The following is a 26,440-nucleotide window of genomic DNA, read 5'->3' on the forward strand; positions in this document are numbered from 1 at the left end:
TTTGAATATGGCAGAATGGCATGCTCTTAAACTTTTTGGATGTGCAAGAGCTACTGATTATTCCGAACCATGCTTTTAGTCTCTGATGATTTGCATAACCAAATGATCATGGTTCCTATAGTTGATTGGGCAAGGGATGGGCACCTGACCCAATGGTAACTCTGTACGTTTGATTAGCTAATACACGACTTGGGTAACTGGCTGTAAAAACTAGCTAAGCAAAATTCCTCTTTTGGGATTTCAGAATAGAGAAGCTGAAAGTCTCAGCCCATTAACGTACAGAAGGGTCAGCAGGAATGATGGGCAAGAACATGCTGCAGTTCTGAGAAAGCAGATCCTCTGAGTAAACAGGGGAGGTGGTGAGCCTGGAGAGAAGAGGAAAAGAAAGAAGCTGAGGCACAGTGAGAAGGGTTCTGCTTCGATTTCTATGGTTCCTTCAGAATGCTTCCTGAGGCCCGGCCCTACTATGATCCTACTGTCAGACTTCTACGAGTTGCTGGATTATTATAAACAAACAAAACAACCTAACCCTGAGCAAATCTCTGCTTCCTGTGATAAACTGGCCAGAGTTACTGAGAATGCTCTGATGAGACATCTGGAAGACAGCAGCACTGTAACTAAGATCAGCAACATGCAGTTCCAAATTCAATGTTTATTCCACTCCTTTTTAAAGCATTAGCTTAGAAAAAAAAAAAAGAAGAAGGAAGGATTATATCAATATTTCATTTGGGAGCAGAAGAATATTATGATGAGCTTCTTGTGTATATAAAAACAAATTGATCTTTGCAAATATAATTTTTGAAAGAAAAAGTAACTGCTGCTACAAATATCATATGAAAATGACTATAATCAGTGACATAACATTGTCTTCTGCTTATCAACAGTGGTGTAATCAAACCACCTTCAATCTAGATGCTGTGTTTCTAGGTAGCTGCCTTTTGATTTGCCAGCAGAGGAATTGATGAAAATCTCCCGGATTCTTAGTCACATGCCCACATTACTCTCTCAAATAAGAATTAATAAAGAAAATTTATTGAATATTTATAGGTAAGGCACATGTAATTACTATGTACTCTAAATATAGAATACAATCAGATAGCGTCTTTATTTATGTCTCCCAGTATCCCTATAGAATGTACTAAGTGGGGAATTTCCTACTCTGTTTAGGACAAAATTAAAACCGGGTAGTGTAAGGACTCTAAGCATTCTCAAGCAATTGAAAGTCCAATGGTCACTTCAAATTGTGTTATTGCATCTATTCCTAAGTCATAATAAAAACTTAGACCTTGGTTTAAAATTATTGTAAGTCTCACCCTTAGCCCCGTGAGAAGCCATGTGCAGGTGAGAAGGTGCGGGAGGGGAGGTCTTTCTCTCTTTGCTTCTCATTCTTCTAGGGTTGGGATGGGAGAAAGTAGGAGAAGTGAGGAGAAGCAGGAGTATTGTCTGGTGAAGTGGTAAGATGGCCTTCAGCTTTCTGGGCCTGGTAAACATTTAGCGGACTACATTTCAAAGGAGCTTTTGCGGGTTCTTTGGAGATTGCATTCACAGCTGGTGATGTCTCAGTTGCAAGTCCCTAGATTCAGGCAAATGTGCTCTCCATTTGAGCAGCCACTTACTTCCTCAGCCCTTAGAAACCTAGTATTTTCCTTCTGCTCCCAATTGGCTTGGCTGCATCTAAGGCTTCCCACAGCCAGCCCTTGCTCACGACTGATCCAGATCTGATCCCTAAAGGAACACACACACACACACACACACACACCACACACACACCCTTCCTCTGGACACACTCACAGCAGTAGCAGCTCCCCTTCAATCTGTACCCCATGTGGCTTGCTAGTTTATCTTTCACATGATTTCCCAGAAGGGAACTGGGCCACGGTGTTCTTCCTACCCAGAGATATATATTAAGTGATATGTCCCTTTCTCTTGACATTAGGTGACCCCGATCTTTTACTTTGGTAGGAACTAAGAACACACTTTTTTTTTTTTTAATCCCATCAATAAAAACATAAATATAAAAATATCCTTTCTCCAATCTCCAACAATCCTATGTGATCTAGCACTTCCTATGGGATGTAACATCTATTTTTTTTTTTTGGTGCCTCAGCCAACACTTTAATTTTAAGACCCTTAGTATAATATAATGGGTTTTTGTTTACTTGTTAACAATCCTAAGGTCAGAAATGTGTTGTTTGGATGAAGTCCTTACTCCCCCCCCCCCCCTCCACATCTCCATTATCCTCAGGCAAGAAGTGCTCCAAAAGACCAAACCTCCAGGGTCTCTTGGCCAGCCCTGCTTTCTGAATGGAACCAATGGATTCCCTCTCTCATACCTCAGCAGGTCTTGAAACTCTTGGAACTTTACCAACTCATGGCCCAGAAGGACCAGCACCCTGAGACATGGGTCACATAGCCTTCATACTGCCTGCAGTAAGAAGGAAGGAACATAGGGTGCCTAGACACATGGGAATCAGGAGCCAGAGGGATGAGGCCAGGAAGCAAGGGAAGGACCACTTCAGGGGGAAAGTCACACATCTCATGAGGTCCTTGACAAGGTGGACCCTAATCAGTCTTGTCAGTCTCATCTCATTCATGCTTTCTCCTTCACTATAGCCACACAAAACTACCTGCCATTTTTTAAATATGCCATGCCCTTCCATCTTTAACCCTCTTCACCTGCTACTCATTCAGGATGGAATACCCTCCTTACTCTCAACCCCTCTCCCATTGCTTCTATTCAACGAGTAAGACCTAGTTTGTCTCTGGTTCAAGAGAGGAAGGAAGAGGGAGAGATAGAAACATCAATTGTGAGTGATAATCATTGATTGGCTCCTCACTGGGGATTGAGCCCGAAACCCAGGCATGTGCCCTTGACCAGTATTGAACTTGGGACTCCTCAGTCCGCAGGCTGACGCTCTATCCACTGAGCCAAACTGGCTAGGGCTGCTGTACCACTTTTTTACATGTCTCATTTGCGGCTCTCATGTCATTACATTGTAGTGCTTTAACTTGCTCTCTGCTCCCCAAGAGATAGTATGTATCTTGAAGAAAAGGACAGTACCTTATTTTTGTAATCCTGACACTTAAGATTGTGCTTCAGTGTTGTAGGAACTTCTATTGCTGTGTAAACACAGATTTATTATTCCATAGTTTCTGAAGGTCAGAAGTCTAGGCATGGTGTGGTTAGATTCTGAGCTGAAATCAAGATGTTAGCCAGGGCTGATTCTCATTTGGAGTTCGATCCTCTTCTAGACTCACTGATTATTGCCGGAATTAATTTTCTTGAAGTTGTAGGACTGATGTCTCCATTTTTCTGCTAGCTGTTGGCCAAGAACTGCTCTCAGTTCCTAGAGGCTGCCCACAGTTTCTTGCCATGTGGCCCCACTAGACGGTTCACAGGACTGATGTTTACTTCCTTCCAAGCTAGCTGGAACATGTTTCTTTGATTTCCTCGTCTATAATCAGCCAGAGAGAATTATCTGCTTTTAAAGGGCTCACCTGATTAGGTAAGGCCCAACCAGGATTATCTACTTTTGCCATATAATGTAAATTATCTCAGCAGCGATATTTCATCCTATTCTTGAGTTCCACCCACACTTCAAGGGGAGGGAATACAGTATGAGGGTAAACTGGGGTCAGTTTTGCCTATCACAGAGCTCAATTAATATTTATAAAATCAAATAATATGTGATCCAGAAATATATAAATTATAAACATTGTTACTTGATTGTAATATTTTTTCTCTTATCTTGGAAGGTTTTTAAAGTTATTTCTTAATGTGTGTTGGATCCAGAATGGTTGTTTGCTCTATTTGAAATAACATGATACCCATGCCATGAGCCTTAGTGTGCTGAAATTTGGAGTGGGTGGCAAGACCTGGTTTGACAGGTGACTTAAGCTAAGTCCCTGAAACTCTCTGAATGACAGATTACTCCTTATATATAAGACATTTTTAAAAAGTTTTTTTATTGATTTCAGAAAGAGGAAATGAGCTGGAGAGATAGAAACATCAATGATGAGAATCATCAATCAGTTTCCTCCTGCCTGCCCCTTATTGGGAATCTAGCCCAAAATCTGGCATGAGCCCTGACTGGGAATCCAACAGTGACCTCCTAGTTCATAGGTCGATGCTCAACCACTGAGCCATACCAGCCTGGCTATACTAATTAAATTTAAATGTAGCCAAGGAACTCACAATATCCAAATTCATTAAAATAGTTCACAGAAGAATTTCATTATAGATAAAGTTACAATGATATGATTTTAAGAGGAAAAGGCAGTTTTGTTTTTAAATGAACCTACTCCTATACTGGCCAAACCTGACTATGGTAAATATAAATAAGAGCACACAACTACATTTTTAATACTTTACATAAAATGGCAAAGAACATTTTGTTTTTAGATGACATATCTGTTCAATTATGGTCAGAAGTGAATTTTCCCTAAGATATTAAAACCTGATAAAACCGCTGTTTCATAATAAGCTTAATTAACTCAATTGATGATAACTGAAAAACTAACAAAGGCAGTACTCAAATATTACAAATCAATTCACTGATTACATGCAAAGCATATTAAGATCCTTCTATACATTTGGGGGGTTTATGTCTTTCTTTTGTTTTTCTTAAATGAAGCTTTCTTTGGCTCAGATAATTATTCTTTTCTACCCAGGAAAATGAGCTGTAATTTTAAACAGGTATTATTAAGTTCCACCAAAATAGGCTTCATGCAGGTGTATTTGTTAAAACATCCCTTTATTGACTGTGCACAGTTATTAACAATTCACATTTCACTTTATCTACTGAGAGGAAGAGCATTTATTCCTCCATTAAAAAGTTAAGCCCTTGGGGCAGCAGCAGGGATGTGGAGCCCTCTTCCTATAAATGGCACTGTCCAATGAATGTGAAATGTTTCCATATTAATACAAATGACAAGAGAAAAAGAAATAAAACAAATGGATTTCTCCCACTCTCCCTGCCAACATACTCCTCTTGTTTTATAAAATGCCAAAGGTAAACAGTTTTCACATTGAACATCCACCAATCAGAAGAGAAATGTCAACACTTATTTGGCACCACTGAGTTCAGAACCTTAGTAGGGCTGTGTGACAGTTGACCACAGGAGTACAAGGCCACGGTCACTTCCTTCGGAAGATGCCTTCTGGACAGCGAGGGCGGAAAATCATGAGGGCTTTCATCAGCTTCCAGTACCTTGCTGCTCAAGTTTCTGGAGCTGTTTTTCAAGTTTTGAGATGTTTACTCGATGCATCATCAGAAACTGGCCATTCAAATGAAAGACGGGAATGTCAAATTTATACCTCTCATACCAAGCAGAGTTTTCTGGAAGTGTGATGTCCACCTCCTGTAAAATAAACTGAAACAGAGACAGACTAAAGCTCTATATTTTTGAGAACATGGAATGATGCAATAACTTCAGTGACAAACTGATCCTGAGACTGGTTCTAATGCTCAGAGGTTTTTGTTATTGTTGTTTGTTTGTGTGAGGTCCAAAGTAATCGAATGTCCCTGACTTCCACGACTTGGTTGATTTCATTATATTCCATAACTCCAGATTTTGCTACTTTTCTGTTATACCTGTCACATTCAGCGTCCAGGCACTACTCTGTTCCCAATGAAATAAAATATGTCCTCACAGGGAAACTTCCTGAGAATCAGGAAAGACATGCTTTAGCTTTTAAAAATGTCATGCTTTACTATAGGTGAACCATGGAAATGATAAAATAAGAGAAAAAAATAGGGACAAAAGTTTTGAAAAAGCATGAATACAGCATTTGATATTTAACTTTGACTCACATTAAGAGTAAGAAAACAAGTACTGCTCAGAGAAACACCAAGGATAGTAATTTTTATGGAAATTAGCACTAGCATCTCTCTGGAAATTAGGAAAAAAAAATGTAAGTGAAAAATTATTTACTCTCTTTTCCTAAAGAAAGGATCCAGATACCTTATATCCATTCCATATACATAAAGCCACACTATACTACATTACCCTGTTTTTATAAGGCTCCAGTACTTCCTTAGCTTCATCACAAAGGGGACATGGATCCTACAGGAAGAAAAAACAAAGCCATTAAACCCAAGAATGGCAGCAACCTGACAAAAACCACAGAAGCAAATTGTATTTTAACAGACTGTTTTCTACACTTTCATTTCCAAAATAAAACACTGTCATAAAATCTTATAAACAGCTAATATTTCATAGTAAATGGGCTTTCCGTATTTTTCAATTGTTATATTTGTCTCCATAAATCAATCTACCTGTCTAATAAATTTAGATGTTTACATTTGTTACACATGTGTGTATATACACATAACATATATGTACATAACAAATCTATTAGATATATATTATAGGTAGATATATAGATACATACGTACATATACACATACACAATACATTTAGATGCTTACATTTTTTTGTCACTGGCTTCATCTAATTGATAGCTGGGAAAATTATTTTTCACTGATCTATACTCCAAGGAGCACCTTCCTGGCCTGGCTGACATCACCAGAGTAGCTAAAAGTCTGCTTTGAATGGGAACACTGAGCTTTGCCAGCTTGTTTTTCCTAATCCATAGGAATAAACACAGTAGGATAGAGTTAGATAGTGAGTGTCCCATCTTTAAAAAGGGAAAAATATTTCAGATGATGAATGTACCAACTCTTTAATGTCTTGTCTCTTTCTCATTATAAGTGTCAGCAATAGGTTCCCAGTTAATTCTCCACCTGAGAAGCAAGCACATTTTAGTGCCTGTTGTTTGTACTCTAACCACCTAGTGGAGGAGTCTGTTGAGAATGCTATGGATCCTTGGCAGATTTTAAAGGCTTCTCAGGCCTAGGCTTCATGAATAGAAACTAATTACAGGTTCTCGTGCAATGAGTTAAGAATATACTCAACATTATTGGTGCTTATATAAAACTAGAGGCCTATAAAACTAGAGGCCTGGTGCATGAAATTTGTGCACAGGTAGGGTCCCTAGGCCTGGCTGACATTCAGGGCTAATCTGGGGGGCAACCAGTGGGGTGATCAGGAGGCCCCCAATGGCACCTGCCTTGGCTGGCCTGGCACCACCTGCTTGCTGGCCCTGCTCCTCACCGCTGGTCGTTTCCTTCTGCAGGGTGACTGGCGAGGGAGTGATTGAGGGGTGGGGGGTGAGGCCCACTGGCACCTGCCTTGACTGGCTTGGGGCCTGTGGGTGGGGACAGCTCCTGCATTGAGTGTCTGCCCCTGGTGGTCAGTACGTGTAATAACGACTGGTTGTTCCACTGGTTCTGCCATTCAGTCAATTTGCATTTTAAGCTTTTATTACATAGGACTAGAGGCCCGGTGCATGAATTTGTGCACAGATGGGGTCTGGCTGGCCAGCCCCGATTGGGGCTGATCGGGCCAGGCTGGATAGAGGAGAGGGTTCAGGAGGTTGGTGGGCCGGCCCTGCCCCCTGGTCAAACTCCTGGTCAAGGGGACAATTTACATATTAGCCTTTTATTATATAGAATCTGCTTTTTAACATGACAGGAAGAGATAAACTGTTATGTTTTGTTTTTAAAAGCTAGTGCCCATAAAAGTCTGTGCAAATTATCGTGTGTGTGTGTGTGTGTGTGTGTGTGTGTATGTGTGTGTGTGTTTATGAGAAAAAGTCCATCAAATTTTGAAGAAGTCTATGAATTGAAAAATGGTAAGACCTGGTGGTCTGGACCATTCAAATATCCTTGTCTAGGATTTCCTATGGCACTAATAGAGCACTTATTTACTCTAGCCCTGAAATGTAATGAACATTTGTTGGATTGGTTGTCCACTGCTCACACCCCTTTCCTTTAGCAAGAATGCTGTAATTTTGCCTCACAGGAACTGCTCTCAGCATGTTGTGGACTCCATCCCTGATCAATAAGGCAATCAGCACATCCTATCCCTCTGGCTAAAATGGAATGGCTCAGGGATTGGGCTGATCGGAGCCAATAGATAGCTATGAGACTTTTACTGGAGTTTCTGATACCCAAGCTGTGAGATCTCGGGCTTGGCATCACTGCAGTCATTCATGAGAAGAGGCAGAGTCCAGACAGATTTAACCCAGGGATGTGGAACTGAAGAGATTGGCAACTGCTTAGTTTCAGAATGAAGCTATCCCTGAAACCAGACCAAGCCATAAAATCCCTTTTTTTGTTTAAGTCACTCTGGGAAGCACTTTTTATTATTTATAACTGAAAGAGAGCTAATACTGTGCTTTTTCTTTGGATTGTGAACTCCTGAAGGTGAGAGTGATATTATATGCCTAATGACACATATAAAGGGTTCAGTACAAAATGTAAGCTGAATGAAAGATTAGTGTGTGTGTTTTTGCAAATGTTTTCAGCTAACTTGGCTATTGCTCAAACTGAAAAATAGTGTAGGATTTCAGGCTGAATGACCACCATTTGTTTTAGGGATTATTTTATTTTTGTGGTTAATTCTCACGTGCATTTCTCATATGTAGACACAGATGATGAAATAGTTTTGTTCCATAATTTCCAACAGTGTAGTATATATTCATAGATATGAAAAATAGTTGAGAGAAACTATTCTCAACGAGATATTAATTTTTAAGTTTTTCAAGCTTTTTTATTAGATAATCATCAGATATTTTTAAATTGTTAAAATGCCGGAATTCTGAAAAATCTATTAAAACACAATGCTTTTTTTTTGTTTGAATTGCAGTATTATTCACTCGTTAATTCTATTACCCTGAACTTTATTTATTTATTTTTTGATTATTAATCACACAAGGTAATGTTAACTAGCAAAATAAAATCAGCAATGCTTGTATTATAAATTTCAGGGGAAAAGCTCTTAAAAAATTTAAACTACTTTTATACTTTAAAAGTAGTGTCAGGGATAAGAAAACAGTCAAGCCTCATTATTTGTGGATTCTGTGTTTGTGAGTTCACCTATTCATTAAAACTTATTTGTAACTCCAAGATCAATATTCATGAACCTTTTGTAATCATTCACAGACATGCATGTGCACACAACAGAGCAAATTTTGAGTCCCATTCCAGCTGAGATTGAACAAGATGATGCTCTGCCTTCTTGTTTCAGCTCATAAGTGTAAACAAGCATCCTTCTCATGATCTGTTCAGTGCCATTTATTTTTTATTTTTTTTCCTTCCTCTTAATAGTGTTGAAGTGCTGTCTAATGCTTCTAGGCACAAGAAGGCTTTGATGTGCCTTAGTGAGAAAATAATGTTAGATAAGCTTTGTTCAGGAGGAGCTATAGTGCTGTTGGCTGTGAGTTCAATATTAATGAATCAACAATATGTATTAAACAAGCTGTCGTTAAACAGAACAAGGTTATGTACTGATTAATTAACAAAAATGTTAACAGAAGCTCATAGGAATCTAACCCTGTATTTTCCCTAGGAGCAAAGGTCCAGCATTTGCTAATTCAGTGTTTTTGGTGACTTTATAGGACATAACTATCACAAATAATAAGAACTAAGTTCTAAGTGATACATTTATAAATATCATATTATAATCTGATAGTTTTTTCTTTCAACGTAGGGGTCTAAGATGACTACTAAATATATTAATTTAACCTCTAATTGTGAGACAATGAGGTATCTGGGAGGAAATAGAGTTTCTATTGCTGATACTGAAACTGAAAAACTGAGGAACAGGTCCGAAGAATGTTTATCCCTTTACTTTACTTTCAACGTTTTTCTTCCTTATTTTCTTCACCCAATGATTTGAATACTTTATGTTTTTAAAGCAGTAATTTTATTTTTTACTCTACCTTTGTGAATAAGGTCAACACAGGCAAAACAGTCCTGGAGTCAGAGAGATTTCTCAGGAAGAGTCTAAAGGAGTAGTTGGCAAATTGCATGCTATTTCCTTGAAACCAGAGCATTTTGCTTCTGCCAAAAGAAAAACAAACCAATAAACTTAGGTGCTCTACACTTTGCTCTTTATAATATGAAATAGTAAGCTGCAAGCCTGTGATGGAATTTGAAGATTTCAGAATTGCCTTTTAAGTCCAAGAGTGTCAGATGTTTGGCAAGTCTCCACCATGCCTGCACACTCACTGTATTCCAAACAAAACCAAAATTAAAATTGGGAGGGGTGAGGGAGAATCCATACTTATGGATTAGCTGTGTAGCTAATCACTTGGTTTCTGTAAGCAAACTACATGGGTTTATTTGAATACAAAATTAAATCTTACCTGCAGATTTTGCCAGCATCCTGATGATCCCCTAAAATATGGACTTTCCTGAGATAATTTTTAATCTCTGAGATAGCTTATCTTATTATCAAGCATTCACCAACACCCAACCACAGGTAAGTAGCACAAGTCCCCAGTGAAGGTCGTGAGATCTATGCCCCTCTGCTGGAATGGGAAACAAGAGTTGTACTTAGAGGAACTATAGGGGAGAATTAGACCGAGTTAACTTGTCAGAAACAAAAATTTACTCTCAACTTCTTAAGAAGTACGTTAAAAGAAGATTGCCATCATTTTTGAAAACACAAATGTGCTAGTGTTTCTACTGGAGATATCCTAGGAAGAGCAGATATGATAACAGCTTCATATCAAACACTAAGCTGTGAAGCTCCCTCATGCTGCTACTTTGTTTGCCAAAAGACACCCTACTTATTCCTAGTTATCCTATTGAGCTTCCATTTAAGTTTGTCCTTAAAACTACAAATATGATCATTTACCTTTTAACTGTTGAGTTTACATTTACCGATATCCCCAAGATGAATTCATTCCTGGAATTTTCATAACATCGCTTCACTCCCATCTCTTCAACTTCATCTATCACCTTCCCCTCCTTTATCTTGGCAAGTTGCAGCCACAAAGATTCTTTTTCTGTTCCTTGAATGACCAAAGATAATGCCTTCATCAGGATCTCTGCACTTGCTGCCACTTTGTATGAAAAGCCCTGAAGTAGCTTTTCCTCACTTGGCCTGGGCTCATGCTACCTGCTTAGAGATGCCTTAGTGACTTCCTTACAATTATTATTGGTCAGCCCACTACTCTCTTTCTTCATACTTACTATAGATTTTTTTCTTTTTTTTTTTTATCCTTTACTATCTAAAATTTTTTCTTTACCTATATGATTCTTATGCATAATGTGAGTTCCATAAGAGCAGGTACTTGTTCAACCAGTATCCCCCAAGCATCTGCAATTAACCTGGCGCGTAGTAGGTGTTCGTATATTTCTTTGAATGTTAAAAGTATTGAAGTGAGCCTTTTTCCCCCTCTTTAGTCTCACCTCTAATCCTGATCAGACATTCAGTGTGCACAGAGTCACCATTTGGCAGATGTCATATCATAACTTAAGGTTAGTGCTCCACGGAGTCCATAAAATTGTGGGTGAGGGTGCTGCAGCTGATTCCAACACCTTCACCACTATCTCAAATCTCCCCGCGCTGCTCCACAGCAAAACCCTATTAATTACATGCTAATCCCTACTGGTTACCAGTCTTCTCAGTATAAGATTAGCCTTAAACTCATTTCAGACAGAATGATAAGACTTTAGAGAAAAGCACAAATCCATATCAAACTAGAATAAAGACCACAGGACAAAAAGATTTGATCCTAATCTGTGAAAACAACAATCTTTCCTTTACTCTTAAACCCTCAGTCTTCTACTTCTCCCTAAATCTCCCTGCTAACTAAATAATCATTATGTATAAACAAGGAATGTGATGAGAATTTTGCAAGAATCTGCTACCCAGCATTACTTCAAGGTAGAAAGTATATCTAAATAATCTCATGATATGCTGTGCTACTTCAACTAAATTAAAGCCATGTTATACACATTTTCCATAAATTCAGAAGAATCAACAACTCTAAAAGGTTAATGTAATTGGAGACAATAGTTGTGTTGACATGGCTTTGTCAACACAGGATATAAATGAGGGGGAAAGTTGAATATTATCCATGTTTATACTAGGTAGCAATGTCTGCATCATTGAGAAGGCCCAATGCCATCATTATCACATCTTTGCAGGGTATGGAGTTATGAAAGCTGTACTATATGGAGGAGAAAGGAAATGAAAAGTTTTGTTAGAGTAAAGGCAGAAAGACAGCCCTTGGAAATAAGAAGAATCAGACCATTTATGACTGTGATGACTGACGTGAGACTACAACTAGGATAGTGGTCGGCAAACAGCAGCTCGTGAGCTCTGGTTTGCCACTCTGTTGACTAATGAGTTTGCTGACCACTGTCATATATCACCCTTTACCTCTTTGCACACAATATGCCACAATTGCTTCATTCTCACAACTTCCAACTACAAGGTAACATTTAGTCTAGCAGTGGTCAGCAAACTCATTAGTCAAACCACGGCTTGGCTCATGTATGGCTCGAGAGCCACAGTTTGCCAACCACTGAACTAGGACATTGAACTGCCTGACATTTTTTGGTGGAGGGATTTAAGATCTATTGATGTCTGGCTGGTAAGGAAAGGAAAAAGTATTGCTTTTACCTAGCTGAGTTGAGACTGAGGTGTTAAAGCTTGAAAAAAACAATTCCCATTCACAATGGAAATCTGCTGCAGCATTTCCAACATGACAAAACACAGCATGTGGACCTGGTGGTGCCCACGACAAATAAAGCCTGTCACAGTGAACAGCGTTGCTATTCATTCCAGATTGGCTGGAATATTTGTTCAACCAACCCAGAGAGCTAAGGAAAGTCTTCAGTGATGCTACAACTAGTCTGTTTCAAATGAGTTCTCTTTTGTAGTGCTAATCTTCATTTCTACTTTCTGTATGTATTTAACCACTTAAACATCACATATTTATTTACTGAGAAATACTTTAGCATTATGTAATTTTTACTATCTTCATATTTTCCAAATGCCCTAAGGCACATGCATTTTACCATATTGTTAAATTAACTTATTCCTTTATATGATAAAATTATATTAGAGCCTGATATAAAGAAAAAGCTCAATATACCTCTCCTAGGCAGAAGTAAGACATTCAGGCTAAAATTCTGAACACTGGAGTCTACTTAATTCTAGAAATAAAAGGTAAAATGAAAAAAATTATATACTCCAACTGAAACTCTATAATATTCTTCTTAGAATATTTTATTAACTCTGTAAACCCTAACACCATTGCTGTCAAAGTCACATTCACCTAGTCATGCCTTCTTGAAGTAAAATCTTAGTACATGCTACTCTGTCACTGTGACATTTTCATTAGTTCTATTATTTTTTTAACAGTATCTCAGCACTATAAAAATATTCTGAAAGGCAGTCTCTGGCTGTTAGCTCATGACTGTAAGAGGACAACACCTTTTTGATTATGTCATTGAATTTAGTCATGAAATATGTGTCCTTACTACACAGGACATAACTTTATCCTTTGTATTTTGTTACATGCCTCTGTGATACGAGCAGAAAGAGCTGTGTTCATAATATCAAAGAATCACAATTGGGTCACCTTTGTCACATTAAAAAAAAAAAAAAAAAAAAAAAAAAAGCAAAAGGCATAAGACTGGATTTAGAACGTGCCTAAAACAAATTGCACAGCTGAACAATAAAGATGGTGATTCGTGCTGTTTCAAGTCCACTGCCGCTCAGGGGCACATCACCCTGAAAGAGAAAGGGAATGCTGGCTTTTCAACAAAACTGAGGCTGACTTCCGTGGTCTTTATAGCAGAATCAAGAACAACATGGGGGGGAGGATTGATTGGACCAATTCAGCCCTCCTTGGAGTAAGATGAAGATAACTTAACTCTCTAGCATTTTTCCTGTGAAGCACTGAGGGCATACCATTAAAGGAACTGATTAGAGTACAGAAAAAAGCCAGCGTCATTTGATCCTCTATTAAGGATTATTCATTTCTTGCATGAGATGTTGACCAGACTATGGCTGCACATCCCTTATATAGGACTCTTGGAGTCTTCAAACACTGTGTGTGTCTGATTTGAAGGGAAATAACATTGTTCTCGCTTGAGTAGAGAAACTGACCTTCACTGACCAGAATTTTTTATTCATACAAAGAATCCTTTGGCACACCAAATCTCCAAGCTCACATAATCTCTCATCAGCAAGCCACAGTGTTAGTTCATGTGCACAATCAAAAAGTCTATCTAAGCCCAAGTACCACCTTGGTCATTAACAGGTAATGTTGGAGCTTCTTCAAAGAGTATAAATTTAAATTTAATCCTATACTGACATTAACCAAATACTACTTCCGTAGCTCTCATTGAACCTGTTCCATAAAGAGAGGCTCAGGGCTTCCATTTAGCCATTTGTGCCATGTGAGATGTTAAGTGCTCATTTTGCATTCATTACCATCTAAGTATAACATTCCTATTTTACCCAGATGACTAGAAACACACATGCACATGCATGCACGTGCCTACTGAAAACAAAACCTATTCTTTTAGACTAGAGGCCTGGTGCACAAAATTAGTGCATGGGTAGAGTCCCTAAGCCTGGCCAGTGAGGTGACTGATGGGGTGACGGGGGGGGGGGGGAGGGGCGGGGAGAGGGGGCCTGCTGACACCTGCCTTGGCTGGCGGCCTGGTGCCACCCTCTCACTAGAACTGCCCCCCTCCCCCCACCATCACTGCTGGTCGCTTTCCTCTGCCTGCTGGCACCGGCCTTGACCTAGTGCCCCCCACTGACCAGTCATTCCACAGGTCATTCTGCTGTTTGGTTGATTTGCATATTAGGTTTTTATATAGATAGATTACAGAAAGTGTATGTAATGATGTGAGGTTGCTCTTAGGGACCCTGGGTCACTGGGTTCTACCTAATTCAGGGAAACAGGGACAAATGCTCCTATGTGCATTTTGGTCAGTTGACTATGTCCAAACATCCCTCTCCTCAAACAAGTGGCTGCCTAGCTTGGGATCTTGGTTACAAGTTTGGAGCCAAGAGTGACAAGGAGGGGCAGCATGCAGGGACACAGCAAAGCTGAAAACTGAGCAGATACTTTGAGATGTCAATTCTAAAGGACTAAGCAGGGCTAGAATGAGTCTACAGAACAGAAATTGGGGGTGGGGGTGGAAGACCTGACCTGGAGAGGGGCCCTCACCTCAGTCCCAGGAGTCAGGGTACCTGGCCAGAGGAACTGCCTAGGAAGTGGAGCCAACTCAGACAAGATGTTGCAACAAAGACCCTGAAATAACCACCCACTTATGGGCTCATTTGTGCATGGCCTCATATTCAGCTTCTTTCTTTTTTTTAAAGTGAGGTATATTGGCATATAACATTATATCAGTTTCAGCTGTCCAATATAACGATTTGACGTTGCAAAATGATCACCCAGGCCTGGGGAGCGAGGAGCCGCCTTTCACACCACACGTCCACCACACTCCCTGCAGCTTCTTACTTCCAGATTTCAGTGCCAGCAGGTTCACCACACAGCGGGCCAGAGGAGCCAGTAGGGCACCAGTCCGAGAAAGGAATGACTGGTCACAGACAAGCCTAGAGACAAAAATCCCTTTGCATTTCCCTTCAAATTTATTACCGTGACTGTGGGATTTTCAAGTATCTGGATGTGTCTATTCTTCAGTTTATACTCAACGGGTGCTACGTTATTTTACATTCAACACACCGCTCTGTGAAAAAGTTCTTTAACTGTTTGAAGTGTGGCCTTGCTTATCTGGTAAGATTATAGTTTAACTGATGGTATACAGTATTTAGTATATGCACTGTGCCCCCTTATCCCACACCCTTCAAATTCTCAGTAAAATTAAACCTTTTTTCCCCCCTTCATCCTGGTTGGTGTTTAGCTCATTTCTTTCCCTTCAAATAAAACTCTCACATGAAGGAATCAACTCCACATACTAGTTACAAGAAACAAGAATCATGGAGAGATGTACTTCATTGGGTTCAATTGAAAAAAGTTAAACTCTTTTTTAAATTAAAAAAAAAATTGTCAAGGTGGCAGGGAGTTAAATCTTAACTGAAATAATGCAAATACAAGAGATATTACATTAGGGACATCTAATGGGCTACTGTAAATGTTATGAGAAAGGAAGAGAAGAGCACCATAGGCTGAGATTAGAGGTGCTTTCACTAGAGGATCTAAATCATGGAGGATTTGGTTATGTAAAAAAAGGGGAAACACCTAAAGTTGGGGTTAGACACAAAGGTGCTGAGTAGGAATACCGAGGTCTGCTCGATGGGAGCCACTGAAGCATTTTGAACAAAAGTGTGATGTGATAAAAGCAGTTTTGGAAGACTGATCTGGCAGCATCATGCAGGATAGTTTGCAAAGAAAAGGAGAATGGAGGTGGGAAAGAGTCAGGGGCCAATTATGGCAATTTAAGTGTGGGATGAGAGTCATTTATTTTATTCATTCATTTATCTGATGTTTCCCATGTATTAGATGCTATTATAGATGCTGGGTTCAGTGGTGAACAAGAAAGCTAAGTATCTTCAACAATAAAGAATTAAAAAAGAAGCAAAGTTCTCATGGGGTCCATATTTTAGTGACACTAAAGAATCTCTTTAATGCCACTCTTTAATCCAATAGTGATAGAGAGGGGGGGAGGGAGTAAAACAGGGTGATGTGCTATTGATAAGGCAGGTTCTTTAATACGGTACGCTGAGGTGTTGTTTTTTATTGAGACTAAAGAAAGAGAAATATTTGAAGGAGCAGCCTTTAAGGTAGTACAAAGGCTCCAAGGTGAGCACTACCTTGGCTTATTATAAAAAATAAAAATGATTGAGTGGCTGAAGTACAAAATAGTCTCTGGGGATTGCATCATTTAAGGCCTTGTGAGTTCTTTTAGGGAACAAGGTTTTATTTTAAATACAATTAGATTTAGAGGAGGGAAGTGACGTGATCTCAGATACATTTTTAAAAGATCACTTTAGCAACTGTATGAAGAATAAATTGTTGGGGAACAAGAGTGGAAGTAGGGACTCAGGGCGCGAGTGCAGTAGCCTGGGTGAGAAGGGTGTGGATGAGGGCGGAAATAGGGCCAACAAGCCTTGACAATGATTTGGATTTGAGGAATGAAAAGATGATGGTAAGGACACTGCCAGTTTTTGGCCTTGAGCCTCTGGTGGGGGCTGCGCCACTTACTAAAATGAGGACAAATGAGACAGGAAAAGGTTAAGAAATATATGGAACCCAGATCTCCATGAGGGACAAGTAGAGAGTGGCATATGCAGGTTTTGTAGTCAGGAGAGAAGTCAGAGCTAAAGGTAGAAATTTAAGATTCTATCAGTTTAGGATTTGTATTTACATGTAGGAAACTAGATGAGATCATTGAAATAATATAGAAAAAGACAGGGCAGACCTCTGAGGAAACCCATAATTTAGAAGTTGGGTAGAGAGGAGCCAGCAAAGTAGGCAGAATAAAAAGTTGGTGAGGTAGGATGCAAACCAGGAAAGCGTCATCACAGAAACCAAGGGGAGAAAGTGTTTCCAGAGTGAGGGCCCATTGTAAAAAAGTGATGAGTGCTTGGACTAGAAAAGAGATAGTGAAAGAATCTGCCACAAACCAGGTGTCTGCTGCTGCTGCAAATGAATGAAATCTTCCAACCATTGCTACCCCAAAAATGAAATACCTGTTGGTTCTTGCCTAATATAACTTACTAGAGGCCCGGTGCATGAAATTTGTGCATGGGGAGATGGGGGGGGGGGGCTGTGTCCCTCAACCCAGCCTGCACCCTCTCCAATCTCTCCAATCTGGGATCCCTCTCACAATCCAGGACTGCTGGCTCCCAATTGCTCGCCTGCCTGCCTGATTGCCCTAAACTGCTTCTGCCTGCCAGCCTGATAACCTCCTAACCACTCCCCTGCCAGCCTGACTGACACCTAACTGCTCCCCTGCCGGCCCAACTGCCCCCAACAGCCCTTCCCTGCTGGCCTGGACACCCCTAACTGTCCTCCCTTGCCAGCCTGGTCACTCCTAACTACCCTCCTCTGCCAGCCTGGTTGCCCCCAACTGCCCTCCCCTGCTGGCCTGGTCACCCCTAACTTCCCTCTCTTGCCAGCCTAGTACCGCTAACTGCTCTCCCCTGCTGGCCTGGATTGCCCCTAACTGCCCTCCCTTGCCAGCCTAGTACCACAAACTGCTCTCCTCTGTAGGCCTGGTCGCCCCCAACTGCTCTCCCCTGCTGGCCCTGTCACCCCTAACTGCCCTCCCTTGCCAGCCTCGTCATCCCTAACTGCCCTCCCTTGCCAGCCTGGTCATCCCTAACTGCCCTCCTCTGCTGGCCCAATTGTCCCTAACTGCTGTCCCCTGCTAGCCTAGTCACCCCTAACTGCCCTCATCTGCTGGCCTGGTCGCCCCTAACAGTCCTCCCCTGCCAGCCTGGTCACCCCCAACTGTCCTCCCCTGCCGGCCATCTTATGTGTTGAAGTGATGGTCAACTTGCATATTACCTCTTTATTATATAGGAGGATTAACTAAAAGTAGATATCTTTGGTGAGGATGGAGGCTGTGTATTGGGGGAGAAGAGTGAAGGCAAAAGGTAATTGAGTATCTTAAAAAGAGACAATAAAAATGAAAACCTTTATATAAATTATAAGCAGAATAGAGAAATAAGGCTTAATATTTTATTACTAAGTAATACTACAAATAAGGTATTGTTATTAATACTAGTATTAATGATAATGATGGATCTATTGACTGAAAGGTGCTTTGAACTGGCCTCAAATGGAAGACTTAAATCACAAGTATAGCAGTCTCAAAAATAGGGGATTACAAAACTGAAAAATATTTCAAACAAATAGTTGAACATTTAGGATTGTGGTCATCACTGAAATACACATTTCTAAGACAGGCTATCACTGATTAAAGAACCAATATATTTATCTTCTATTAAGGATGTCACTGGTGATGATTTCATAGAGGTAAACCCCAAAATACAGGCAACTGCCACTAAGTAGTTCGGAGATGCTAGGCAATTATTCATCTCTTTAAGTCTCAGTTTTATCTTTTCTGTAAAATGGAAATGATATGCCTCGTTCTGTTCTCTTATTTAACTGAGTCCTGGAGAAACTGTGCCCATAGGCTTTGGGAACCAAATGTCCTCCTGATCAGAGAAGGGAAAATCACAAGCAGAAGAAATGCCATGGCAGTAATCCAAAACTTCAAAAGGCACAGAACAAAAAATTTGAAGCAGTTTAAAAATGCCAGGCCTTTAAAAAAAACAAACAAACCAAAATGTATGTACAGATCTAGGCAAAAGTATAAAGGCACTTGCGCACCACAAACTCGCTTTTCTAGTTCCTCAATCATAACTGGAAGCCTTGGCTATCAGAAAGGACAGAGTAGGGAACTGTTTGAGCATCTGTGATGGAAAAGCACCTCTAAAAGGGAAGAATAATGTATTATTCTTTCTTACTATAATTAGACACAATTTAAATGATTTTAAAAAATGTTTTAATTTTGCCTGGCTGTTGTGGGTCAGTGGTTGACCTATGAATCAGGAGATCACTGGTTCATTTCCTTGTCAGGGCACATGCCTTGGTTGTGGGCTCAATCCCCAGTGTGGGTCATGCAGGAGGCAGCTGGTCAATAGTTCTTTCTCATCATTGATGTTTCTATCTCTCTCTCCCTCTCTCCCTTCCTCCCTAAAATCACTACAATTTTTTAAAAGTTTTAATTTTATGTATTACAAATCCTTTTGAATTAGGCATCAAAGTAACTTTTCCCAAAGTCAGAGGTGTTGGCATCATCCCTTCATTAGTTATTTTTATTTTTAAGTGATATTTAATGGCAGACCCTCATCATCTTGTCATTCTCCTTCCTGCCCAGAAGCAGTGCTGTGTTTGCCTAGACCTAGAGCAAGCTGACATATACCAAGAGTGTAGGCAAGAGTTTGTTTAAGAATCTTTGGACCTTAGTAGTCACACTTTTCAGATCATTGCTTCAGAGGAGTCTATTCAGTAATGGGGTTGGTGCAAATTACAATGTCAGGGAAGGGTTTCCAGAAAAACATTCAGCTGAGAAAAATAAAGATACCAATTAGGAACAGTAATGTACTGTTACTATATACTCTCTCTTGCAACCAGAGGTCTAATGGGGATGCTGGACTAATTCCTGTTAACACACGGGCTTGAACATATACCCTTCCCCTTATCTCCAACCCCAAAGACACTGACTCAGCATCTGGCCTGGGGCCAGAGAAGCATATCCTGCATTCAGAGTGTGGAACAATGTTCAGTACAATTATGACATAATGGCCCCAAAGCTGGGCCTGAAAGCCAAGAAAACCTGAATAATGTGGTTGGGCTATATCATACATGAGGGCTTAATAGAGTTTAAAAACCAATTTGAAAATTTCTTCATTCCATAAAGATAGCATTAAAATGGGGGTAAAATCATTCTAGTTCAAGGGATGAGAACAAAGTGCATAAGGAATTATGCAGACTCCTTCCCACATTATCCTTCTTAACCAAAATGACCCATTCCCTTTGAAGATATCTCTGCCACTGAATACTGACCCAGAAAGAAGGCCATTTCCTTAAAACATCTCAGTCTTATTTGTACCCAGCTAGTAATGCCAGTTTCTTTGCTGTTTAAAAAGCACACAATCCTATTTCAAAAAACAACTGTTTGTCATTCAGAATCTGTCCATTCAGGCAATGTCTTCCATTCATCACTGATACTCCATTTCCAATTCATCTTGCCCAAGAGGCAAAGTTATTCTCATGACCACACAAGACCTGAAAGATTCTCCATTTATTTTTAGCTATTTTGTAGCAGAAGACTTTGGGACATTTTAATCACTAACTCTAACATTTTCTTGTACGTGTGATAGCAACAATACATAGGCCTGTGAAGAATAGTGGTTAATCAGAATGTTGGAAACCAAGCATTTTTGAGGTCAGGCCCTAGCAACCCTCATTTACATGGATTCTAATCCTCTGAATCCTATTCTGTTACTTAACAGCTAACACTGATAAAATATTTTGGAATTAGGAAGTGACTTTTGCTTTATGGATAAAGAAGCTAATGTTTAACCAAAGCCTTCCAGACTACGTTTGTTTGTTCATTTCTCTATATTTTCTCCTTGAACAATGGCCTATTTTTATACATAATGAGACCAATATACAATTTTCAGAATTAAAAGGGATCTCCAAGTTCAACCCCTTTTCTTTAAAAACAAATCTCAAAAAGCTTTATATATTAATCCTTAGAGTATACCAAATAACAGATACCACATTTGTTTAAGCCTAATTTAAGGATGGAGAAAAATGAGGGAAATCTCAGCTTTGGATGGCAGAATTCCTTTACTGTAAGGATGAGGCTCTAATGTCTAAGTCTACAAACATTCAGATTAGCTTTATTTTTAGAGCTGGAGAAACAAAGCTGAATTTCGATTCCCCCCCCCCCCCCCCCCCCCCCCCCGCCTCAGTTTTATGTCCTAAGCTGCCTACTGAATTTCTATTAAATAACAGTATCCTTTCTCTTGGTTGACTGGAAGAACCACATGTTTTTTAAAAAAATCAAATAATTCAATCACATGTTCCTCCTGACATTTCCCCATTATTTCATTAACATGAAAAGAACAGGAACAATGAGAGGAAGTTCACTTATTTCCAGTAGTAACATTCTCATTTCTGCTGCCATTTCATTGGCAAAAAAAGAAGCAACCAATGCCACATGCCTGCCCAATTACAACACAAAAAGTTGATTTTGAACTCCTTCAGAATGTTAGTAAAGTAGAAAAGATGATTGTGGCTTTCCTTCAATGTTATTTGGGCAACCCAGACTTAAAATAGTCACCATAGATAGGTCTTCTATCCTTAAGGCAGGACCAAACCAAGATATGAGTGCCCTAGGTAAGCTAAAAATTTGGTATATCTAAAAATGGACACTATTCAAGTATTCATTCACTTGACAGGTGTTTGAGTGAGGAGTTGAGCATGGCAGGACTGGAGGGAAGGAGGGTGGAGACAGGGCTGGTGAACCCTTTCAGCTTGCACATTCCATTCAAAACAACATAGGACCTGCATCGGACAGGCCAGATCTCCCTGGAAGGCAATTTGGTGACCATATGTATGGATTCTCAAATATGCCTTTCCCCATTCCAGGCTGGTTATTAAGTTATTAATAACTGCAGCATTTATAGCTGAATCTAGCAACCCCTTAAAAGGTTATTGTTTTATATTCTTTTCTCTACCTTGCTGCATTCCCAATGATGTTTTCACACTATCTTTTTATTTCAGTAGCATACAGTGAGTGTCTGCAATTGCCTGGCACTGTGCCAGGTACTAGAACTATAAAAGTGGTTAGGATACTTTCCATGCCCTCAAGGAACTCACACCTTAGGCAGGGAAAAGTTTCACAAATAATACAATACTGCAGTGATGAAGCCTATAGTAGCCAAAATGGTTGCTACTATGTATTATTGGTGAAATGCTCTGAATCCTTGGAGATGGATACTTTCTTAAAATAGAAGGTATTCTGAGTTTTGCCTCTATCTCTGGAAACCTTATTTTGGGTGGGAATTGAAATAAAAAGAGAATAAGTAACGTCTCTATGCCTCCAGTTCCCTATGGCTATCACTGGGATAGGGAATAAGAGATATGGGATAATACCTATGAGAAACTTAGCCAAAACCTTTTATTTTGCATATTCTTTCTCAAATGATTTTGTTCCTCAAACATGTTAACTAGAGGAAAAATGAAGTAAGCTCACTATTCCCTGCTACCTGTATAGCTACACATCTCTGGATCCAGATGGTTTCTCCCCTTCACAATAATTGCAAACAATATTAAAGCTGCATGCAGGAACTATTCCAGCTGGCTTTTGGCTTCCTCTGATGTACACTCCTTGAATAAAGCAGTGGCAAGATTAGATTTAAAATAAGGAACATAAAAAACCTTACTCTCTGTACCGCAGCACCATCATGCTAACATGTGGAACCTGGAGACTTGGCATTAGAGTATAAGCCAGCTAAAGTATGCACACATTATGAAATAAAAATTTTAATAATAAAAAAAATAACTTATTTTTTGAAGGCATATCTCCACATTGCCTCTGGGTACTTAAGAGTACAATAGAGTCAGGCATCTGGAATAAAATAGAAATACAGTCCAATAAACCCCTAAGCTGGAAAATCCTCATTTCTATTACCTGCCTTGCCATCAATCCATCTAAATAAAACCACATAGCCACATTTTCCTCTATTGAAGGAGACAAAAAATATTGATCCTTCCTTGGCAGGAGGCTACTACTGACCACAGGAAGCATGAAGAAAGGAATCTACCAATCTAAAGTACCTAACCCACCAATCTTAATTTCCATGACAGAACCAATTTTAATTTTCATGACAGGTTCCAGGCAATTCCTTACTCCAATATTGCTATAATCATTCACTATTTCCAGGGTATACCTCTTTCCCCAAGTGTTTTAAATCTCAATGTATACATTGAGATACTGGTAGAGAGCTTCATATGCATTTTCATAGGCTATTCCTCAGATAATTACTAAGTGAGACGAATGTGGCTTCTGAGAGCCACCTCAACTTGCAGTGTCATGCACACTTGAGACATGGCTCTAGTGGCTGTGTAGTTAAAGAAGCCCTGCTTATGTTAGTAAATGTGTTAAAAGGATTGGGATATGACAGATCCTAGACACTATCCCTACCCCAAAGGGCCATACTGTAAATTTTTAAAAAAGTGTTCTGAAATATGAAATACTGTATAGAACTTTCTATTGAGAAACAAAAATAATAAAGATAAATATTATAAAAGAAACAAGAAAAAAGATCACGCAGGTAAAAAAACAAAAAACAAAACAAAACCCAACTCATTGTTTTTGTTAAAGATAAACTTAGAAACAGGCATTTGCCTTTTCGTGTTAGTAATAATATAAGTCCACTTCTGGACTTACTAGAAAATTGCACGAGCTGGTATTTGTCGGGGGTAACAGACAAGGCTAAGTATTTGTTGAGAATTGTACAGTCTCTGACTTATTATCTCACTGCCTAGCACCCAAAGGGCTGCGTTTGCCCAATAAAGCAGAGAGGAAGTCCAGAGAGGATAGCATCTTTCAACCCTTTCACCCCCTATTCAAGGTCAGCATGGTTGCTCAAAAATATTTACTTAATTCAAGAGTCCTCTCAGCAGCCTGCCCACTGAGATGATACTGCCATTTCACAGAAGTTAATTAAACCAAGGACGGGTCATTGGTGAATCACTGTAATATAGTACGAAGCTGAAATGTTTCCTGCTTTCTCTTAAAAAAGCTGCCTTTTCCTGGCCGTTATTTTGTCCACTTCCCAGAGCGCCAACCCGCGAGTACACACACACACACACACACTGGTTTACAACCCCTGCAACCCTTCTGGTGGTTCATGGGTTTATGGCTCCCGGTTTAATGCAAGTTTCTCCTAAAACGCTGGAAATTGGCCGTGCGCGGCACAGCCGGGGGCTCCTTCGCGCCCCTCTCCCGCCCGCGGCAGGCTCAGTGCAGCGGCCCGCAGGGCCCACCTCTGTTGGGGTCACCGGTACCCACCTGAGCCGCCGCTTCCGCCTGTGTCACCGCTTCCGCCCTGCGCCCCGCACTTCCGCCCGCCGGAGCCACCCAGCGCCTACCGGGCGCCCCGCACTTCCGCTGGGCCCGCCTTCCCCCAGGCTGGTGTGTGGATCTCAGGTCTTAGCACACCGCCTCTTGGAAGGGTGGCCACGCCTGCCTGTCCTTACACTTGAAAAGAGCAAGAGAAAAACCAAATCTAGCAGAACTGCTAATAAACAGGGGAGTGGGAAAGGAGGGGGACACGGAAAATGATCCGGAGTGTTTGGGGACTACTTAATCACAAAAGTTAGTAGCCAACTTTTTGAAAATATACAGTTCATTCCATTTTATCCCCTTTCCTACATTTGTTCATCTATTTGTTCATTCATTCATTCATTCATTCATTCATTCATTCATTCATTCATTCATTGTTACTGTTCTCCTCTGGTCTGGACTGAGCTAGGTTATGAAGGAAACTGGCAGCTGTACTCTCAGCAAACTCTCCACAATGAACTTTTGCAGGAGGCCAAAAGGCATATGAAAAAGGGCTCAAAGTCACTGATCATCAGAGAGATGCAAATCAAAACTCAATGAGGTACCATCTCACGCCTGTCAGAATAGCTACTATCAACAAATCAACAAAGGACAAGTGTTAGCTAGGATGTGGAGAAAAGGGAACACTTGTGCACTGGTGGTGGAAATGCAGACTGGTGCAGCCTCTGTGGAAAACAGTTTGAAGTTTCCTCAAAAAATTAAAAATGGAACTACCATTCTACCCAGTGATTCCACTTCTACGAATTATCCCAAGAAACCAGACAAGAATATATGCACCCCTATGTTCATTGCAGCACAATTTACAATAGCTAAGATTTAGAAACAGCCTAAGTGCCCATCAGCAGATGAGTGAATTAAAATCTGTGGTACATCTATACAATGGAATACTACACAGCTGTAAAAGAGAAATAACTCTTACCATTTCCAATAGCATGGATGGACCTGTAGAGCATTATGCTAAGCAAAATAAGCTAGTCAAAGAAAGATAAATATCACATGATCTCACTCATATGTGGAATCTAATGAAGAACATTACCTAATAAACAAAAATAGACCCAGAGACATAGAAACATCCAACAGACTGTCAAATCTCAGAGGGAAGGCAGGGGATGGTGGAGTGGGGGAGAGATCAACCAATGAACTCATGCTTATGTGCATAACCCATAGACACAGACAGTGGGGTGGTGAAGAAGTTGGGGTGGGAGAATGGGGGAAAAAGAGGGATATATGTAATACTTTCAACAATAAAGATTTATTTTTAAAAATCTGTAGGCAAGTCAGACTTTAGGAAATGATCCTTAAAATAGGTTATGTTCAGTGAACGTAGTGCTTTAAAAGGGAAGGAATGTGGACCCATGAAAAAATATGAATGTGATGTAGTTAAAGAGGTAGCCTTTCGTGAGGGATGTGTTATACCAGGTTAGGCAGGGACAGGGCTCTCCAGGCCGAGGGAAGGTTAGAATTGGAGGGAGCCCGGCATGGGCAATGCACAGAAGACTGACTAATATGGCAGCAACATAGAGGGAGTGGAAAGGAAGTGAAAAAGGCTAAGAGACTGGGCAGGAGTCAGGTGTTACAGGGCTTTTTGGAGTTTTGTTTTACTCTGTTTGTGTTTGTATGTGGGAAGGGGGTTGAACTGATTGCCTTTCTGTTAGGGGCAAAAATAGAATATTGGAGACCAGCTATAGTTATAGGAAACATTAATCATGCTGTTTACCATTTTTGCCTTGTTCTGGTTAAAGAAAGGACATTCTAACCCAGCTGGGAGTTGTACCCACCTAGGACCTGGGAGTCAACCTTGGATCTGGCAGTCAATCTTGGAATTTGGTCCATTCTCAATTAAGAACTGCCTATTATGGAAAGATTAACAACTTTGTTTTCCAAACAATGGATCCCGCCCCAGCCCGAATTGCCTACTTTCCCATGCCTGTAATTCC

The 26,440-nt window shown here is 40.1% G+C and overlaps 1 protein-coding gene and 1 long non-coding RNA gene across 6 annotated transcripts in view; one reads left to right on the forward strand and one right to left on the reverse strand.

Moving 5' to 3' along the window:
* The window catches only part of LOC311621144, a 169,600-nt gene that overhangs the window by 20,222 nt on the left and 122,938 nt on the right, over nucleotides 1-26,440 (forward strand). The window lies entirely within an intron of this gene.
* Nucleotides 4,738-24,582, reverse strand: LOC311621142 (glutaredoxin-like protein C5orf63 homolog). 5 transcript variants are annotated; one of them, XM_084880946.1, is made up of 6 exons: nucleotides 24,450-24,577; nucleotides 10,708-10,864; nucleotides 10,214-10,378; nucleotides 9,788-9,908; nucleotides 6,010-6,066; nucleotides 4,738-5,373 (listed from the first exon to the last, which is right to left on the reverse strand). In XM_084880946.1, the coding sequence occupies exons 4-6, from the start codon at nucleotides 9,899-9,901 to the stop codon at nucleotides 5,197-5,199; spliced, it is 348 nt and encodes a 115-aa protein (XP_084737072.1). In that variant the 5' UTR covers nucleotides 9,902-9,908; nucleotides 10,214-10,378; nucleotides 10,708-10,864; nucleotides 24,450-24,577; the 3' UTR covers nucleotides 4,738-5,196. The 5 variants fall into 5 exon arrangements, with proteins under 5 accessions (XP_084737072.1, XP_084737069.1, XP_084737068.1 ...); XM_084880943.1 differs by lacking the exon at nucleotides 10,214-10,378 and having other exon boundaries at nucleotides 4,738-5,361; nucleotides 24,450-24,579; XM_084880942.1 differs by lacking the exon at nucleotides 10,214-10,378.

Source organism: Pipistrellus hanaki (genome assembly GCF_964339955.1).
Source record: "Pipistrellus hanaki genome assembly, chromosome: 4".
NCBI lineage: Eukaryota > Metazoa > Chordata > Mammalia > Chiroptera > Vespertilionidae > Pipistrellus > Pipistrellus hanaki.

What these genes read in the sequence shown, in the direction of transcription:
- LOC311621142 (XM_084880942.1), bottom strand. Translation starts at nt 10,790, where the DNA reads ATGGGAGTGAAGCGATGTTATGAAAATTCCAGGAATGAATTCATCTTG. An exon ending in GTAAACTCAACAGTTAAAAG is followed by an intron (nt 9,909 to 10,707) that starts GTAAATGATCAT and finishes TTCTTTTGGCAG; the next exon opens with AAGCAAAATGCTCTGGTTTC. An exon ending in TGTTGACCTTATTCACAAAG is followed by an intron (nt 6,067 to 9,787) that starts GTAGAGTAAAAA and finishes TTCTTCCTGTAG; the next exon opens with GATCCATGTCCCCTTTGTGA.